The sequence below is a fragment of the Varanus komodoensis genome, unplaced genomic scaffold (genome assembly GCF_004798865.1).
Source record: "Varanus komodoensis strain SLA01 unplaced genomic scaffold, ASM479886v1 scaffold23, whole genome shotgun sequence".
Taxonomy (NCBI): domain Eukaryota; kingdom Metazoa; phylum Chordata; class Lepidosauria; order Squamata; family Varanidae; genus Varanus; species Varanus komodoensis.
Window position 1 is genome coordinate 17,288,799 of NW_025335627.1, and position 20,669 is coordinate 17,309,467.

A 20,669-nucleotide genomic window follows, 5' to 3' on the forward strand; every position below is an offset into this window, starting at 1 on the left:
ATTTGGCAGGGTGCAGTACGTTCAGCTACAGCACTGTTTCTCACTTTTTCTGAGTGTGTTCTCGTTTTCAACTATGCAACTTCTCCACATCCTAGTAAAAATGCACAGGCCCTTCTGTTCCCGAGTGAATCCTGCCGCTTAGCACCGAAGTTAGCAGCACAGGGATTTGAACAGCTTCCATAAAATTGTATTTTCTTTCAAGCCAATTCCTCATCTGACTTCAGCCCTACTCATTCAGTCATTGAAGTCTCGCCTTGCATAAAATGGGTTCGATCCAAAGTTACACTCAGATCATCTGCATTGATGTAAGTGCGCTTCCCTATCCACTCCTTCCCCTTGAAAAGTCATTAGACCCTACTGAATGGGATGATTTGTGCTGCATTATGTGGGGAGATTCCCCAAAAGCAAGCAGAGGGACCTTCTGTGAGCAGAGCCCTTCCCTCCTGTGGACAGCAAGTCCTGGATCCAACCCACCATAGATGCCCTGCTGAACATTCAATGAACAGAATACATGGCGAGTCCTAATGATAAGAAAACTTTGCAGTTATATTACCTGAAGTTGCACTCTTAGCACGAAGCACTCAGAGAAATCTTCCATTTGCTCTAATGAACAGAAAATATTTTAATAAAATGCACTATAACCATGAGTACGCAGTTACAAAACGGCAAGACTTTTCAAGGTGATGTCCCTCTTTTCCCAATTCCCCTCATGCCCAAGGAGTGAGGTGAGTGGCCTTAGTATGTTCCAGCAATTCTCAGGGGGGCACCTCCAACTCTTCCTGCAGGCGGTTAGCAGGGGACCAGCCTGTTACTGGGGGCACCATACTTATTCCATTCTCTCTGCAGAAGAGCTAATCTGGTATGGAGTTGGAAGTGTTTTTGGTGCCAGGTGAAGATGAATGTTTTTCTGAGCTTCTTAGTTCTTATGACTGCTTCAACTGGATGGGTTTTCAGGCTGAGGTTGTTGTGCATTGTTATTAACTTTGTACAATTTCTATTGTATTTTCAATGAGCATCAGACGCTCTGAAAGTCTTTTGACTGAAGACTGGAGCATTAAGCTTTTGCAAGCCAACCTGAAATGACCTGGGTGCAATCCAGCAGGCACTGCAGCACGCCATTCCAGTGGCACTTTGTGGAAGGCTCTCCCACTCGCCCTGCTGGGCTGTGCCCATGATGGAGCCCATTCCACACTTTGGAACAAATTGTATGGGACAGAGAAATGCAAAGCAAAACAAATCACACCTCACCTTAATTAAAATAGAGTTTATTATTAGCTTCTCTTTTAATACAAACATGAGAAAGGAAAGCCACCTGAAGATGTAGCATTGGTTTCAAAATTGAACTGTGATCAATACCTGAAGCCACAGGCTTGGTAGAATTCCTGCCTGGGGCTGGTGGACTAAAATACTGCTAACAGTCTGGGTGCCACTGAGCCCTCACGAAGCAAGTGGGGCTCAACAGGAAACCAAACTGAAGATTAGTACAAAGGGCTGCACTTGACTATGTGTTACACCCAATGTGGGAAGTTGTAAAATGCAGACTCATCAGTGATGTTTACCTGGAGTTGTGAAAGTCTGTAACCCAGAAAGTCAATTTACATTTCCTATCTTTAGGAGCAGAAAACTTAAGTCATCCCACATTCCAATGCTGGCAGAGCAAACTTAATTTACAGGAAAAGTGAAGATTTCGAGGATCAATTCCAGAGCAAGGGGCATTAAGTACTAGGCTTTTAAAGGGAGAAAAGGCTTTTTTAAAGCAATTCTATGAATCGAAAATAATCATACCTCCCTCATCAACAAGTCCAGGTCATTCAAAATAGTTTCCCATTGTGAACTTAAACATTTTGAAAGCATAGGACAAAAGCAGGACTTGCTCCGTATTTACTGTTGTAGTGGAAGTGTTTAGCAGAACAGCCTTATTGCCCATTTACCACCAAGTCAGTACATTTGTTCAGGCTAATGAATGCAGCCCTTTTCAGTGCTTCAGGCAAAAGAACTATTTATGGACTGTCCCTCTTCCAGGACTGGCCAGAAGAACAAGAACATGAGAAGCACCATAGCTGACAAAACATGGGCCCAGACCAATGCTGAGTACCGTTTCCCTGCTCCTGTCCCAACCCACTGGAACCCCATGACAACCTCAGAAGGAGAGAGTAATGTTCAGCTCAGCAGCACCCTGGTGAATGCCAGGTGCCAATTAACAGTCTGGGTGGTCTGGTGTATGAATGTGTGAGTGGGTGGGTGGGTGCTGGGGGGAAGGGAAGAACTACCTTTCGCTTGTCAGTGCTACAGCATCAGTCCCAGGGTGGCCTTATCCTCTATTAACGTGAACACTGCCCTGACTCTGAAAGGCAACTGTAGCCATGGTCCTGGGTGACTGAGTGGGAAAGGACATGGTGACTATGGTTGTGTTAATGTTCAAATTCTAAATTTTAAAACTAGTCATTATTAAAAACGCACATAGTTCACAGCTATAGGCCTACATAGTAAGCAAACACCTGTGGATTGTAGTGGGATGCATGAGGAGAATGGGGAAAGGCTCTTTGAAGAGTTTTTGCACCTCTGGATTTTTATGCGAGTGTGCCCCCTCAACAAGGTCCTGTCTTCTTCCCCACATGGAATTATGCTCCTCTGGCTCTGGGCTTCCTTGGCTGGATTTGCTCTCTGTCTTCTGGCTGGAAGACACCATCACTGCCGATCCGTGAGCTTGACATGGAGGTGGTGCTCCTGTCCACAGGAATGCTGGTGCCACAGTATTGCAGCTTTCCGTCTTGTTCAAGAGAGGATGGCATTAGAACGGCGAATGCCAACTAAGTTATCAGCACTGAATGATCGCCTCATAGCAGCTTTTGACAAGTCTTTGTATTTGTCTTCACACAGCCTGGATATAGCCTATAACACATGTTCAAGCCAGATGGAAATTTTTAGCATTATTGGAGCCGGAAATTTTTAAAACCAACATCAATTTTTCTCATCCAAACCAAAACCAGACCTATTTGCATCCCTCTGAACTGGTTTTTTTTTTTTTTTTTTTGGTTCATGTTTGTATTCAAGAACACATCCATATCAATTAAAGAGAACAGACTCACTTTGAAACACAAGGTGTGTAACAAGTGAATAAATGCACTTATAAAGCCAGATCAATAACATGCAAAATTATCCTAATAGATAATGTATAGAAGAACCCAATTTGCTCATCAAAACATGCAGTTTACTTCCACAGTGACTTGAGTATTTCACTAGACAACTGAAGGAATGGCCCCCATCCCTGTATGCCCCATGTAAGAAAAGGCAACCCCAAAGTTCTCAATTGCATTGTAATTTGTGCATCTGCAGCTGAGGAAAGCACTTGTGGGGCACTTCGCCCACCACGGCTCATGCATTTCTTCTTAGGTTGAATTCAGCAATAATCCAAAAATACATGAAGCAGCTGAGACAGAGGGCAACATCAAGGGAATACAGAATCATTCTCAACAACTGTCTAAAACCTTTCTTGGAGAATTAGAAGCCAAGGCATCTTGTGGATAAATGCAGTTTACTAAGGCTAGAATCCTCCACTTGATTACCAGGGAGTAATATGACTGAACTGTCCAAGTTTTCTTTAATTTTTGGCATGTTATTGAGCTCAAAAGGCAGCTTTTTATATAATAATCAATAGGGACTGAATTCTATGGAGTATCAGATGCTGCAAAGAGAAGCACAAGGCCGTTGTGTGATTGTGAGTGATGGGATCTTGGTGGCAGGGGGGGGCGGCGTTGGGTAATTTACACAACCTTTTTCTTCCCAATGTACTCTATAATATATTGAGCAGACATGACCCCACTTCTTTAGAGACTCTGGATTACAGCCTCAAAGATGATGGGACAAATATACAGAAAAGACATTTGCCAGTATTTCTAAGTGTGGAGTCTTATAACTATCTGAATCTACACTGTCTTGTTTCTATACCTCCCCATGCCTGCTTCCTCAGAGAGGTTCATCTTCATATCAAGGATTTCTGTAACTACAAGGTTGATGCTCCAATAAAACCAAACCAAACATTCTGTAAGCCACACTCATGTGATGAACAACAACAGAGGCTGCTGTTATGCAAGCAAATGAGCAAGCACAACAAGTTGCAGACTGTTACCTCCAGCTTCTGTGCTCGTTCTTTACTAAGGGGCTCCAGCAGAAAGCTCAGGTTGTTGTCATCTGCTAAAGAGCGAAGGTCAAAGTAGTATTTGGCGTAAACACTGGCAGGAACATTGATATTGAATTGCAGCAGCTCCAAGAAGTGTCTTTCCATCTCATTCCTGGAGGAAAGTATGTCTGGTTAGCAGAAATACAAAATAATGGCTATTATCCAGTCAAAAACAAAATACTCACACTTTTGAAAACTAATGCTGACTGCAACCAAAGCATTTTTTAAAAAGCAGAACAAGTCTGCTTATTTTAGAGGCAAGATGTAGTTTGAATTCTGAGACCTCCAGCTTGCAGGGAAAGGTAATGTTCTGCCGTGCACTCACTCTGCTGACTTGGAAGTGCTGTTCTTTCGAGTTCCATTAGCCCAGCTGTACACAATTCATACTCCATTTTCATTCTTACAAGACCCTGCGCTATAGTTATCAGATGAAAAGAATGATGTGCGCTGTTGATTAGTTTTGAAGAACTTGCAGACATTTTCACCAGGTTGATAACAGGAAGGGGGTTTGTTGAAGTAGAGGCGGACCAACAAAAGAAGTAAGCGTATCACCACGGCAACAAATGGATCTCTGAATAGCTGCTGCTATTATCTCGGAGTAAAAAGCCTCTTGAGGCAACATGGATTCATCTCCAGCAATAAATAAAAAAGCCAGCCAGCCAGCCGCATCGGTACTGGGGTAGGCAAAGGACTCCTCTGCCCTGAAACGACTGAGAGGATATTTGGTTAGCATAAAGGAGGAGGAGGAATTCTTTGAAGGCTGCCTCTGACATTGCTTCAGCAAAATCCATCCTATGGATTCAGGTGCAGGTCAGCACCTCTGCAGATTGGGTGGAAGAGCATCAAGGAAAACCCAGAAGCTGGAAGAGCTCTGAAGAGGTACATACCACCTATGTTCCAAACAGTGCTAGTGTATAATAACATCTGACTTGGCCTGTGTGCCCTCAAATCCCAAAATGCACTGTTCTAGTTATATTTATTATTTGAAAAGTTCATAAAAGAAGTTGAATTCAAGATATGCAAACATCCATTAAGCTGAAAAGGTAGAATGAAAATGAAGTCCTCCACTATACTACACTTAACTTTATACTACAAACAGGAGTGGTAAGAAACCATTAGCATACTAACCCCATTAACTCATGTCTTGTTAGGATAAACTCATGTCTCAAGCCAATTCACTAAGATGCAGAAATGTTTGAACTTGTACTTGAAATGTTAAAAATCACAAGCAAGCTAGTAACAAACAAAATGAAAACAAATTTGCCCCTACTACCTTCCTTCCTCTCACATACTACATACCAGCACTCAAAAAATCTCAAGGGGCTTTTAAGACACTTTTCACATCACTGACAAAACATCTTAAAAATGATGTGCCCAGTGTTATATCCTGCATATAAAAACAAAAACAGAGTGCAGGATTTTCTAGCCACACTGCAAATACAGAAAGGAGTAATATGGGAGAAGTCCCCCTGATAGTCTAAACATGTGGGGAGCACAAAACTCATCAACAGACAGCAGCAGAGTAGGGAGCCCAGTGTAAGAGAAGATGCTGAACATGAAACCTGTGCGCATCCCACTCTGCCACATTTACCACAACTGGTGTTCACCCAACCAGTTTCAAGGAGATATGCAAAAGTGGCCCAATCTATTCAGAGGAAAAAAAAGGACTTGTTTACAGAGCCCACAAACAACAGAGATTTATTCCTAGACAAGGCAACTGTTTAACTCACAACTGTACAGTAGGTCTACATCAAAATTTTAATTTCTGGCTAACCCTTAGGAGGATTTGGGCAGTGGGGATATTTCCTTTGAAAAATATTGACATTTTACTTGTACAAATGGAAAGCAAACAGGAATCAATCATTTAGATAGCTAGTCTCATTGAGAAAAAGAGAGTTGTACAATTTGTTTCTAGTAAGATAGACCTGAGTCCCATTAAATATACTGCCAGAATTAATTTCCTGCTCATGTGGTCATAAACCTCATAGAAATGCAAATCAGATAAAGTTTTGATGATCAGCTGATCGGGGCTTCATTTACCTCTTTTGTACAGGCCTTGCTAATACATTTTAATTGTATAAAAATACAATACTTTGCCAGATTAATGCCTATTAATATGGGTTAGACTCTGGAAAAGCAAAAAGGCCCAATGTGTTTGTACTGTTTTATTTACTATCACATGTAGCTAAAGAATGAACAGCATGTCCCCTCTTTTATGCAGTGTAATCTACAGGATTAGCAGCTGCATGGCTAGGGTTTTTTCCCACTCTGATTAAGTCACTTTCTTTGAGCAGGTTTTTATATGGCGAAGACTTTAACTAATTAAGTGTTTCAGTTTCCTCTTGTTTCAGAGTTCTTGTCACAGAAGTATAATGAAAAGTGAATTCTTAAGTATTATTTCTCCCAACTCTTGAAGTCACAAATCAGATCCTTTTTTTTTAATCCAGCTAATTCCCACCCAATTTGCCTATAGTGTTTCTTTCTCCTTAACCACCTTACCACAATTAAGAGTCATCTTTCTGAATGCATCTTCTATAGCAAGGGTATGCAATTTCTGGCCAACAACTTGCATGATCTCCCACAATTGCTTGGGGCTACTGGGAATTGGGGGCCAAAACATCTGGAGAGCACATCTGCAGCAGGAATGAGGAGCTGGTAGGCCAGATCTAGCCAATAGTGCCTTTGGCTCTCGCCTAGTCATGATATTTGTAAGAGGGAGGCACTCAGATTTAGAGTAATAGGACTAAATGAAACTAGATCACCCTGTAATAATCATTCTGTAAGCACAAAGCAAGTTTGGTGTTGAACATTGATTGGACTGGCACAGGAAGTTTAATCATTGCATACTCTCTTCTATCTAGACTTAAAGAATGCTTCATTATGGAGATCAGGGGGTGGGGAGTGTGTGTGCACGCACTTGTGTGTGTGTGGGGTGGGGGGGTAAAAGAGCCTCTAACCAGCAGATTTATTTTAAGTCTAAGCCCTTTCTTTCTTTTTCTGTATTAGGCAAGTGTATATTACTTTTCCTAACAAAAAGTATTCTCCTTTATTTCAAACTGTCGACTACCTGTGTGTGTGTATGTAATTCAGAACACTTTAGCATCAAGGCAACCACTGTCTCCTACTCCACACCAGGTATTAGTAGACAGGAAATTGAAACCTGTCAATTTTAAAGAGAAGGTTTGTAAAGAAACACACACACACACACACACACACACACAGTAAATCCAAATTTCCTACACTATGGAGTCATCTTTTGCAGTTCTCCCATCATGTAGTAACTAAGCTTAGGAAAACAACTTCCATTTTTGCCAAAGAAGCTTTTTTCTAACCCTCGCTGCAGGTGAGGCATTTGAGGAGGGTTGTACCTGGGGAGGAAAGTGCTAGGCTGTGTTCTTCCCATGCAGTCACAAGGTTTACCAATATCATCATACAAGGCTATTCTACCTGTTATGCTTATGTTAATAAAAAGCAAACATAATTATTCACCTCCAAAGGACTGAAATCCAAAGAGATTTAGGTATGCATTTTCCACACAAAAAAAGGCGCTTAACAACAGCCATACTACTAGCCATACTACTACTTAGGACATTAGATACAGATCAAACTGCAAGTTTATAACATTAGATACAAATTGCATTCAAGTAATGAGCTGCATGTGTGTCACTAAGAGAAATACATCAGAGGTCACACATACAGCTATTTGCAATCCCTTGAATCCACAATTTGAAATGCATGGCACCAAATATGCAAAGATTCATGTGGGAAGTAGGCAAAAAAAGCCTTTGCTCCTATGATGATGATGCAACACAGTACTCATACATGGTTTGCTCAAAGTGTAACACTCACCATAGGGTAGAAGTGGGGTATTTGTGAGAAAGTAGAACTGTATCTTCTGGAAGGCTCTGATTCCACTTAAGATTTTGTCAGAGAGCATGTACAAGACAGTAAACTTCTACTGCCATGAAAAGATGGTAATGGGTGTACCAGAGGCCAACTTACGACAAGTCATCACAGCAGCCCCACGTACTCAAATGATACCTAAGGATCCTACTGTTGTGCTTTTTCAGAAAATAGATTTTATTGTGGAAAAACTTTCAGTTAGGTCCTTGCTGCTTTTAGTATAACTATTTGTTCCTACTTTCGCATCTGTACAAAGTGACTGGACGTTCCAAGTATTTTGCATTACAACTTCCAGCATTCCTGACCATTCTCATGCTGGCTAGGGTGATGGGAGTTGAAGTCCAGAACATCTGGAAGGCACCAGGTTGAAGAAGGCTGTTTTACTGTATTACAGCAAATGCTAGCTCACAAATGCACATACATCAAGACACTTGATTGTTACAAGGGTGAGGAATGCCACGATTGGGCAGCAGAGGAAATCCTGGTTGGGGAAGCTGTGGGGGAGGTGGTTATGAAATGTTTTGGATACCTGATATTTTCTAAAGACATTAAGGATATGTTAGTTTGTTAGTATAAGGGAGTAGAGATGTCTGCATAAGTCAAACACACAATATTCTATTAAACTGTGAGATACTTATGAGAGATCACCAGAAAGCAGCAAATTAGATTGTCTTGTCATTTACCCTAATAAGTACAGATGGCTAAAGTCATCACAAAGATTCTGGCAATTTTAATATACATTTTCAATAATGGGTGCATTGGCTATGGTCCACCAAACCCTTGTGTTCTCAGATGAAATGTGAAAAAGTATGCATACTATTAAAGAATTACAGAATTAAGTGATGAGCAGAGAAGCAGATTCCAAAGTGTGTTTAAGCGAACAAAACCCATTAAATGGAAACTCCAAAAAATGCAGAATGCACAGTGCAGCATATACAAATGGAAAGTAAATATGTATTTTCAAACACACTCTGGGCAAGCCAAAGATGATCAGATTGAATTAAACCTTGCAACTTACATGTCTTCAATTGTAATATCCTTCAGTATTTGGCAGTAATCCACATTCCACACAGCCTGATCATCCCACACTTTAGAAGCCAGCAGTATAGCACCTAGAACTATTCTTTTCCAGTTACTTGGGCAGATGTCAATCTCTGCATAGGTTAAGAGCCTTTCCAAATAAACCTGAGGAGAAAGAACATTCTTAAATTTGCACATATCACAATTTATTTGTACAACACAGAGAAAAAGAGTTTGTCAGATTTCTTTTAATGTCATTTGTCCACATCCACCAAATACGATTTGTTTTAAAGCAGATTAAACATCATCAACTGACTCTGAAGACTGGACACTGTAGGCTGAACTAATTTTCAAACATCTAAGATTTCAAGCTCTGCTTTGCTCAGCTTCTCAACAGACTGAGTGCTTCCTCAGCTGAAATCTAAGAGGTCAAAATGAAGACTGTAATCCCAAGCCCACACACTGAGTTCTGGAGGACATAGTTCTGTGCAAACTTTCTTATGATTACAATGTTTAAAAATTCCCTCTAGATATAGAATATATTGTATTTGTTAGTGTTGAAATTATTACTGAAATATAAGAGAATTTTGAATAAATGGGTAGAGATGATTGGGAAGGGTGGAATGGGTGTCTGGGGTCTACGAAGGGAAGGCTCCTCCTCTACCCCCTTGGAAGCCCAAAGCGGCGGGAAGGAGAGCAAGGGGGCCTCCATCCACAGTTGTGGTAGGGAATATGGTGGGGGTAGGGTTAAATTGATTTGGGTGGGTGTTATTGTCTTATTGGAGTGTTTATTTTATCACATTTGGAGACCAAAAAGAACATTTAATGTATTGAAAGAATGGGAAAAACACTGAAGATTGTGTCTTGGAATGTAAATGGTTTGGGAGAAAGATATATATGAGCCAGAATTGAAAAACCTTTCTATAAAGAAAAAGCAAATATTATATTTTTACAAGGAATGCATCAAAAGAAAGATGGGGTAAATGAACTAAATTTATACTGGGCAGACGTATATGAGAAATCGTATGGTAGTTCAAAAGCAAGAGGTGATGCAATTATTCTTGCTAAAAGATGTGAATTTAAAATAAAAGCTATAAAAAAGGACCATTTGGGGAGATATCTTATAATACAAGGTCTAATATATGGACAAGAGGTGACGTTAGCTAATATATATTCACCTAATATAAATCAAAGGGAGTTCTACAACAAGGTATATAAAGAAATAGAAGAATTAAAAAAAGGATATGTGATAATGGTGGGTGATTATAATATGGTTATGGATAAAGAAAAAGATAAATCTAACCCATCAAAGTCAGATACAAAATATAAGAATACAGATTTAAGTAGATTTATTAAGGAAAACAGATTTAAAAATGTTTGGAGAGAATTAAATGGGGACCAGAAAAGTAATACATTTTATTCAAATAGACATAAAAATTTCACAAGAATAGACTATTATTAGTAACATCAGAAATAATGTCCAAGATAGTCAGTGTAGATATAAAAGTAATTAAAATATCAGACCATGCATTGATAACAATGGAAATAAAATGTGATTATAGACAGGCAAATAGATGGAGAATAGATTTATGGATTTTTAAAAATGAGAAGATTTTAGAAAAAATGGAAAAAGAATTAAAAGAAACATGGGAAATAAATGAAAAAGGAGGTAGTAATAGAAGTGTAATATGGGATACAATGAAAGCAGGGGTAAGAGGGCTATAAATAAAATATTCATATATTTTAAAAAAACAAAAAGATCATATAATGAGACTAGAAGAAGAAATTAAAGAATTAGAGAAAGAATATATTAAAGGTAGGGAAAACAAAATTATGCTAGAATTAACAGCAAACAGAAAAGAAATACAAAATATTGAATTAGAACAAGTTCAAAGAAATCTAATTTACTTGAAAAGGGAATTTTATGAAAATAGTAATAAAAATTCTAAAATGCTGGCCAGAGCCACACAAGTCAAAAAAGCAAAAAAATTGACTGGAGTAATAAAGAACGAAAAAGGGGAAAGATGTAATAAGGTGAAAGAAAAACTTTTAATTTTCCAAAGGGTTTTTGACAAATTATATAAGGGAAATGAAATAAATTTGAAAGAAAGCCAAAATATATGGAAAAGAATTTAATGTGTAAAATTCGAGAAGAGGGTAAAGAAATTATGGAAACTCAAATAGAAGAAGAGATATTGGAAGTTATAAGTAAATTAAAAATAGGTAAAGCACCAGGATCTGATGAATTGGGTGCTGAATATTATAATTTTTTAAAAAAAATTATTAGTCCCTAAAATGAAAACGATGTTTAATAAAATAATGGAAGAGGAAACAATTCCATTCATTTGGAGACAATCCATGATAGTATTGATAGCAAAACCTAATAAAGACCTTACAAAACCTGAATCTTATAGACCGATATCTCTCATTAATCAAGATGCTAAGATCTTTACAGCGATATTGGTAAATAGATTGAATAAATTTATAGATAAATATATAAGGAATGTGGGTTTATAAGAGGTCGACAAATGTCAGATGTGGTAAGTTGAGTATTAAATATTAACTGTTATTCCGAAGCAAAATATAAAAGCAAGTATACTAGCATTAGATACATTTAAAGCCTTTGACTGTGTGGAATGGCCAACAATGAAGATTTTAATAGAGAAGATGGGATTTGGAGTAAAGTTTAAGAAAGTAATACATCAATTATATTCAGAAAATATGGCAAAAATAATTGTAAATGAAGGTATTACAGAAACAATAATCCTAAGCCGAGGGATGAGACAGGGTTGTCCTTTATCCCCAATATTATTTGCTTTAATGGTGGAAATATTGGCAAATACAATTAGGAATGATATACAGATAGAAGGAATTGGAGTACATCAGAAAATTAAAATTAATTTATTCGCAGATGACACATTGCTAACACTTCAAGACCCAATAAATACTACAGAGAGACTATATTTACATTTAAAGGCATTTGGGAAATATAGTGGATTGCTAGTTAATTCGGAAAAATCCAAAATGATGTTATATAATCATAATACTGAAGAGGTGGATATATTAAAAGAAAAATATAAATTAAAAATAGTAGACAATATCAGATACTTAGGAATCGATATTCCAAAAGACAGTCAAGAATTAAAGAAGAAAAATTAAAGAAGGATATAAAAGATAAAAGAGGAAAATATGAAAAGGTAAAATTATCATGGTTTGGAAGAACAGCAGTAACAAAAATGAAAATTCTGCCAAAGATTAATTTTTTGTTTTGGATGATCCCAATCAGGTTTTACGATCATGAATGAAAGGAAATGCAGAAATTATTGGAGGTTTATTGAAATGGAGGGAAGAGAGCAAGAATAAGTACTATGGTATGAATCGCAAAAAAAGGAGGGTTGAGCATTCCAGTTGTTAAAAAGTATTGGATTGCAAACCAATTAAAGATAGTTCCAGATATTATAGCCCAAAATAAATAATATGGAGTGATATCAAATTAAAAGAATTAAGGGAAATAGGTGATCATTTAGAGACATATTGGTTTAAAAAGGATATTAAAAATATTATTAAGAGAATTCAAAATCCCTTTTTAAAAAATACGATGGAAGTATGGAAAAATGGAGACAACAGATAATCTTGGGAACTTCTCTGTTAACACCAGGGGTCAAAATGGAGAAATTCCCAAAAACAGAATTAAAGGATTAGAAAACTAAATTAAAAAATAACCAAATATAGATGAGAAGACTGGAAAAATAAGATAAAAAATATAATACAATTAAGGAGTATATTGCCAGAGGTTAAATTAAATTGGTTAAATCTAATTCAATTAGAAGAATGGATAAAGATGGAGGATAAATTTAAAGAAGAAGAAAGACAATGAACAAAATTTGAAATGATTATAAAATAATGTGAGACTGAGAAAGAATATACAAATAAAGAATTGCCAAAAATTTACAGGATATTAATGGAGTTAGGGGATCAGACAAAAAGTTTAAAATCAATTTGAGAAATGGATGTAGGTGAAATAAAAGACAAAGACTGAAAGAATATTTGGACTAGAAGTCTATATAAGAATATGTCAGTTAGAATTAAAGAGCATGGATACAAGCCGATATGGAGATGGTATTTAACATCAGTTAAGTTAAATCAAATTGATGACAAATATTCTAATATATGTTGCAGATGTGGTAAAGAGATCAGAACTTACAAACAAGTGGTGGGATTGTGAAAATATAAAAAAGATTTGGATTAAGATATTTAAGAAACTAGAGAAATTTTAGATATAGACTTAGAAATGTCACCAAGAATGGTGTTATTACTGTTGGTAGAAAAACAAGATATAAATGAAGCTAAGAAAGAATTGATTATAAGTATGATAATGGCAGTTAGGAGAGTGATAGTTAAATATTGGAAACAGAATTGGGTTTTGCAAAGGCATGAATGGTATAATGAAATATGGAACATGGTAATTAATGATAAACTGATGACAGAAATAACAATTAAAAGAGGGTTAATGAAAGCAAAATATAATGAAATTTGGGGAGATTTTGTAAAAGCAGTACTGATAGAAGGCAAAGGCTGTAAACCCAGTCAAGTTTATATGAACTTCTAGAGGGGATATGGAAATAATTGAAGTATGTTATATATTATTAATTGTTATAGTATGTGAATGGTGGTAGCATTAGTCTCCAGGGTGGTGGGGGCACATTATTAATTACTCTTTTATTATTGTGTTTTTGTTATGTTATTATTGTTGTGATATATTTCTTTTGTCAAAAAAATAAAAAAGGGAAAAAATCCCTCTTATTTCCACCAAGATAGATTTACCTCTAGAGTTTCTTCATCAATTTAAAAAGAAGTCCACTAGTTTTAAGGTATTAAAGTGGCACCCCAAATAACAGCAACACTGTTCTGCTGTGCTTCCAGCTTCCCATTCAGAGAAAATATAAATCACCTCCCGATTGCAAAATTAATTGTTGTAAGGCACGACTCTCCTTCATGGATCACTGCCTTGTTGTGGCAAAGGGGCTTGCGCAGCTCAATGAAGCTATGAGCTACACCGTGCAGGGCCACCCAAGACGGACAGGTCACAGCAGAGAGCTCTGACAAAACGTGATCCACTGGAGAAGGAAATGGCAACCCACTCCAGTATCTTTGCCATGAAAACCCCATGAACAGTATCAAAAGGCAAACAGATATGATGCCAGAAGATGAGCCCCTCAGGTTGGAAGGTGTCCAATATGCTACTGGGGAAGAGCAGAGGGCTAGCACTAGTAGCGCCAGAAAGAATGAAGCAACTGGGTCAAAGCCGAAAGGACACTCAGTTGCCGATGTATCTGGTGGTGAAAGCAGAGTACAATGCTGTAAAGATCTATATTCCATAGGAACCTAGAATGTAAGATTCATGAATCAAGGCAAGCTGGATGTGGTCAAACAAGAGATGACAAGACTGACCATCGACATCTTAGGAATCAGTGAACTAAAATGGACAGGAATGGGTGAATTTAATTCAGATGACCATCAGGTATAATATTGCAGGCAAGAATCCCTCTGAAGAAATGGAGTAGCCTTCATAGTCAACAAAAGAATAGGAAAAGCAGTACTGGGATACAATCTCCAAAATGACAGAATGATCTCAGTTCGAATCCAAGGCAAGCCATTCAATATCACTGTAGTCCAAGTCTATGCCCCAACGACTGGTGCTGAAGAGGCTGAAGTTGAACAGTTCTATGAGGGCCTACAACACCTTCTAGAATTAACACCAAAAAATGATGTCCTTATCATTATGGGGGATTGGAATGCTAAAGTAGGAAGCCAAACGATAACCGGAATAACAGGCAAGTTTGGCCTTGGAGTACAAAATGAAGCAGGACACAGGTTGGTAGAATTTTGTTAAGAGAATACGATGGTCATAGCAAACACCCTTTCCCAACATCCCAAAAGACGACTCTACACATGGACATCACCAGACGGTCAACACAGAAATCAGATTGATTATGGGCTCTACAGCCAAAGATGGAGAAGCTCTATACATTCAGCAAAAACTAGGACCAGGAGATGACAGCGGCTCAGATCAAGAGCTTCTTGTTGCAAAATTTAGGCTTAAATTGAAGAAAGTAGGGAAAAGCACTAGGCCACTCAGGTATGGTCTAAATCATATCCCTGATGAATATACAGTAGAGGTGACAAACAGATTTAAGGAATTAGATCTGAGAGACAGAGTGCCTGAAGAACTATGGATGGAGGTTCACAACATTGTACAAGAGGCAGCAACTAAAACCATCCCGAAGAAAAACAAATGCAAGAAAGGAAAATGGCTGTCTGAGGAAGCCTTACAAATAGCTGAGGAAAGAAGGGAACCAAAAGGCAAGGGTGAAAGAAAATGATACACCCAATTAAATGCAGAATTCCAGAGAATAGCTGGAAGAGATAAGAAGACCTTCTTAAATGAACAGTGCAAAGAAATAGAAGAAAACAATAGAATAGGGAGGACCAGAGATCTTTTCAAGAAAATTGCAGATATGAAGGGAAAATTTCAAGCAAAGATGGGCATGATAAAGGACCAAAATGGCAGGGACCTAACAGAGGCAGAAGAGATTAAGAAGAGGTTGGCAAGATTACACAGAACTATACAAGAAAGAGCTTAACATTCCTGATAACCACGATGAGGTGGTCACTGACCTCGAACCAGACATCCTGGAATGTGAAGTCAAATGGACCTTAGGAAGTCTGAGCAGCAACAAAGCTAGTGGAGGTGACAGTATTCCAGCTGAGCTATTCAAAATCCTAAAAGACGATGCAGTAAAAGTGCTACACTCAATATGCCAGCAAATTGGAAAACTCAACAGTGACCACAGGACTGGAAAAGGTCAGTTTACATTCCCATCCCAAAGAAGGGCAATGCCAAAGAATGTTCAAACTACCGCACCATTGCACTCATCTTACATGCTAGCAAAGTTATGGTCAACATCCTACAAGCTAGGCTCCAGCAGTATGTGGACCGAGAACTTCCAGAAGTACAGGCAGGATTTCAAAGAGGCAGAGGAACTAGAGATCAAATTGCCAACATACGCTGGATCATGGGGAAAGCTAGGGAGTTCCAGAAAAACATCTACTTCTGCTTCATTGACTATGCTAAAGCCCTTGATTGTGTGGATCACAACCAATTGTGGCAAGTTCTTAAAAAGATGGGAGTACCAGACCATCTTATTTGTCTCTTGGGAAACCTATATGCGGGTCAAGAAGCAACAGTGAGAACTGGACACGGAACCACTGATTGGTTCAAAATTGAGAAAGGAGTTCGGCAAAGCTGTATACTGTTGCCCTGCCTATTTAACTTGTATGCAGAGCACATCATGAGAAAGGCGGGGCTAGATGAATCACCAGTTGGAATTAAGATTGCTGGGAGAAATATCAACAACCTCAGACATGCAGATGATACCACTCTCATGGAAAAAAGTGAAGAGGAACTAAAGAGCCTCTTGATGCGGGTGAAGGAGGAGAGTGCAAAAGTTGGCTTGAAACTCAACATTAAGAAAACTAAGATCATGGCATCCGGTCCTCTCACTTCCTGGCAAATAGATGGGGAAGAAATGGAGGTAGTGACAGATTTTATTTTCCTGGGCTCCAAGATCACCGCAGATGGGGACTGCAGCCAAGAAATTAAAAGACGCTTGCTCCTGGGGAGGTAAGCTATGGCAAATCTAGACAGCATACTAAAAAGCAGAGACATCACCCTGCCAACAAAAGTGCGTATAGTCAAGGCTATGGTTTTCCCAGTTGCAATGTATGCCTGTGAAAGCTGGACCATATGGAAGGCTGAGCACAGAAGGATTGAGACCTTTGAATTGTGGTGCTGGAGGAGACTCCTGCGATTCCCTTGGACCGCAAGGCGATCAAACTGGTCAATTCTAGAGGAGATCAACCCTGACTGCTCCTTGGAAGGCCAGATAGTGAAGATGAAACTCAAATACTTTGGCCACCTAATGAGAAGGAAGGACTCCCTGGAGAAGAGCCTAATGTTGGGAACAATAGATGGCAAAAGAAGAAGAGGACAGCAGAGAATGAGGTGGCTAGATGGAGTCACTGAGGCAGTTGGTGTGAGCTTAAGTGGACTCCAAGGGATGGTGGAGGACAGAAAGGCCTGGAGGAATGTTTTCCATGGGGTCGCGATGGGTCGGACACGACTTCGCGACTAACAACAACAAAGGCAAGACTGCAATGTATAACAAAGCAGTTTTCAAAGTGCCGGCTCCATTAGGCCTCCACTTGCCTATTACCTTTTGCTTGTAATTCAGGTTAGCTCTTTTCTGTGGCAAAACACTGCCAACTAGTGGAAGAAGCGCTTTCACTGAATACCTTTCTTACAGTTCAATTTCCTTTGAAATGATGTTTTTAGAAGAATTTCAATGGAAGTACATACAGCAAGTGTGAAACTTAAAGTGCCACAGACTTCGCCTTTTCCTGCATAATTTGCTATCACTTGATATTATCAGAATTTATCATCCATGGTGATATTACATAACAGTACTGTGAGCAGGATATGTATTTTTTAGTAACTCCAGTTTATGAATTATTCCTGGGTCATGTGGAACATTCCACTTGCGCACCTTTACTAGAATCATCTCAAAAGACCAGCAATGGAATCATTTTTTACATTCAAATTGGGACTTAATTCCTGCTGATGACAAAGATACTCACTACATGGTCTCTATATTTGCACAACTAGTCCAACATCACAAGATACAGCCTAATATATTTCTGTATATATTATTTTTATTTACCTAGTTCTTGTAACTGATTTCTGTGACATGTATTGAACAGGTAGCTCCAATATAAAGTTCATGAAGCCACTGTGTTTTTTATATAATGTTCTGTGTACTGCAAGGTAAAAATGACTTCATGCATTAGAAGTATTCTTACTTTCTAGAGCAGAGCCAGACTGTAGATATTACTGGCCAAGCAGTCATTAGGAGACATCTGCTTAATCCTAGGATAGGAAGTGCAGATTGGACAAGTTGTTGCTTTGTTTTTTTATTAAACACCAGGTAGCAGTATAATTAAGCAGGCCTTACCAGTGTCACTATTGCACATTCGGCCGTCAGCTGTGCTGCACTAAAAAGGGTACGTACAAAGCGATAGATGTGCTTGTGATCAGGGTCGTGCTTATAGTAATCATCCGGAACCTCTTCTCGCTGAAACAGGACATAGTTTGGGACGATTTTAGAAGAAGCTATTGAACACATTGGAATTTAGTTTTGAGTAAAAAGCACAGGACAGTATTATTAGTAGAGTGAAATCATCATGTGTGCAAACAGGACTTTAAAATCCCCAATTTCTACTGCAGTCCCTTCCCTCAGCTCTGATAATGGTGGTGGGGGCGCTACAGAGCTGCATCCTGCAAAAATTTCAAGGAGCTGCCACCAGGAGGGGAAGAACTGGCAACCCTCTTGCTATCTTTGAGTAAGCATCTTCTCTGGATTCCAAGCAAAAGCTATTGGCACACAGCTCAACCAAAACCTGTATCAGCTGCTTCCTATAAGAATATAGTCCAAATTAAGCATCAAACCCGATGTCCCAAGTATTAGTTTTTAAAGCGTGGTAAGCCAAAGTTCAATCTGGATGGATACAGACAGAAATGCTTCTTTGCACATAAGAACAAAAGCTAAGAGTCCAGAACCATCTCTTAATTCCTCCTGCCACCCCACCTTACCTTAAAAACAAACTAAAAATGGAGAAGCATTTAGTTCCCAGATGTAAAAACCTAACTGCTCATGCTAAATGCATTCAAGAAATCAAGGCAAATGAAGAAAACAATCAGATTTACCGTAAGTGGATGTGTTTTCTCATCAAAAATATCCAGTGATCTATCTGAATCCCTGCAACACATGAAAATGCATGCTATTGGTATGAGTGAAGCCTTCCTTGGGATGCACATTCCATTCCTTTAAGAGCAGCTTGATTAATCACAGGCTGAGGAAGACTAGCCCTTTGACTGGTGATGTGCTCAACCCTGTTCCCTGCCGCCCCTCTTTCAAATATCTCCAAACTCTGCATTGTGCCATTTTAAATGTTTAGCACAAAATAACAAATGCAGCATATAAAGCAGCATTACAGCACACTTCAGCTGTTTTCAGAATTTGTCACTAAGCTTTGCTGCATTTCAAGAGGTGACAGCTCATTTGGTGTCAAGGCTAAAAATGAAGTCTAGATGGGGCCCCTGCTGACTTTCCAAGTTGATGGAGGGGCACTGGTCAATCTCTATTCTACCATGTTGTCATGTGATAAAAGGTTGTGCTGATTTTAAGAAATTGTAAAATAAATATGGAACAAATGAATGCACAAACATTTATCACATGAATTTATATACTGTTCTGTTGCTAAGGCAAAATTGGGCATTGCTTTCATTTTCACACTGGTATTTCAGCAGAGGCAGGGAACATGTGGCCATCCAGTAATGGTTGAATGCAGCCAGAATACCCAAGAGTGAGCAATGACCAGGGATGCAGTGAACAATTATCTAATAATCAATGTTCCTTATCCCTGCATTTCAGGCTTATTACTAACCCTTCACCCTGTTGCAACTACCACCCCTCAAACCAGCAAGAATAGCTTTTGTAAACTGAGTTTTCCTCCCACCCACATATTCTTTTAGATCTCTCTCTTTCTATATGCCACAAGTAACAGCCAGGCTAGTAAATATTTGTGTGGTTGTTTGTAGCTTTCACAAACCTGCCTGCAAGGCTGTTTACCTTGAGTCACATGTGCAGTTTTAATGCATACTACCATGGCGGGCAAGATATGGACAAGGGCAGAACAGTAAGTAAAAGGTGGTCAGAAGGAGAAAAAAAAAACAGGGCTGGATTACAAGTAATGAAAGAAAATGGCCATTAACCTGGGTTAATGTCCATCTTGACTTGCTCCATGGTAGTCAGAGTACCCCTATGAATAGGGCAGGATGTGGTATGGTGGGCTGCAGGGGAGGAAGGCAATAAGAGAAACTGGGCAGGGGCACTTTGCACAAGCAGACACCCCCCACCCCCATGCAGGCTGTGATAGTCACCATAAAGTCACTTCCACAAATTAACTCAAAAACTCACAAAAGCCAGCAGAGGTATGACTTGTAAGTGCTGGAGCAGTGGCTCATGATTAGTGGGGCTGAAGTTCAGATCTCACCTCTACCTGCACTTGTTCTTTCAGGCAGTTCACTTGTCCTTTTCATGCCTCCCACAGCAGCCATTCTATGGTGGTGCTCAGGACAGTGCTCAACTAGGCAAATGTGCCCAGAAGCAAAACACATTGCCTGCCCCAGCTATGTATCACAATGGGCAGCCATGACAGTCTGTGGGGCACCTCTGCAGAACATTTACACAGAGGACAATCTTCCTTCTGTCACTGCTCCTTTCAGCTTCGTTTTGTCATGGTCCAACCCCATTCTCACAAAAACAAAGTAGCAAACCAAAATGAAATTTCTATGACTGAAAGGTAGAAAGAAGTGAGATCTGATTGTTGCTGAGCAGAAAAAGCAATTGGTTTTAATTAGGTGAAAATGAACTACTTATGTTTGGTA

General features: G+C 39.0%; 1 protein-coding gene across 5 annotated transcripts in view; it reads right to left on the reverse strand.

Annotated features, from left to right (window-relative positions):
- Nucleotides 1-1,249: 1,249 nt before the first annotated feature.
- The window catches only part of CCNYL1 (cyclin Y like 1), a 39,370-nt gene continuing 19,950 nt past the window's right edge, over nucleotides 1,250-20,669 (reverse strand). For 3 of the 5 annotated variants that reach the window (XM_044431856.1, XM_044431855.1, XM_044431859.1), the window contains 5 exons: nucleotides 18,927-18,978; nucleotides 18,175-18,294; nucleotides 9,102-9,268; nucleotides 4,130-4,292; nucleotides 1,250-2,892 (listed from right to left, as the gene is read on the reverse strand). In XM_044431856.1, the coding sequence (XP_044287791.1) occupies nucleotides 2,776-2,892; nucleotides 4,130-4,292; nucleotides 9,102-9,268; nucleotides 18,175-18,294; nucleotides 18,927-18,978 (619 nt within the window). In that variant the 3' untranslated portion in view covers nucleotides 1,250-2,775. The remainder of the gene's footprint in view (nucleotides 2,893-4,129; nucleotides 4,293-9,101; nucleotides 9,269-18,174; nucleotides 18,295-18,926; nucleotides 18,979-20,669) is intronic. The other 2 variants (XM_044431858.1, XM_044431857.1) reach the window with 1 other exon arrangement.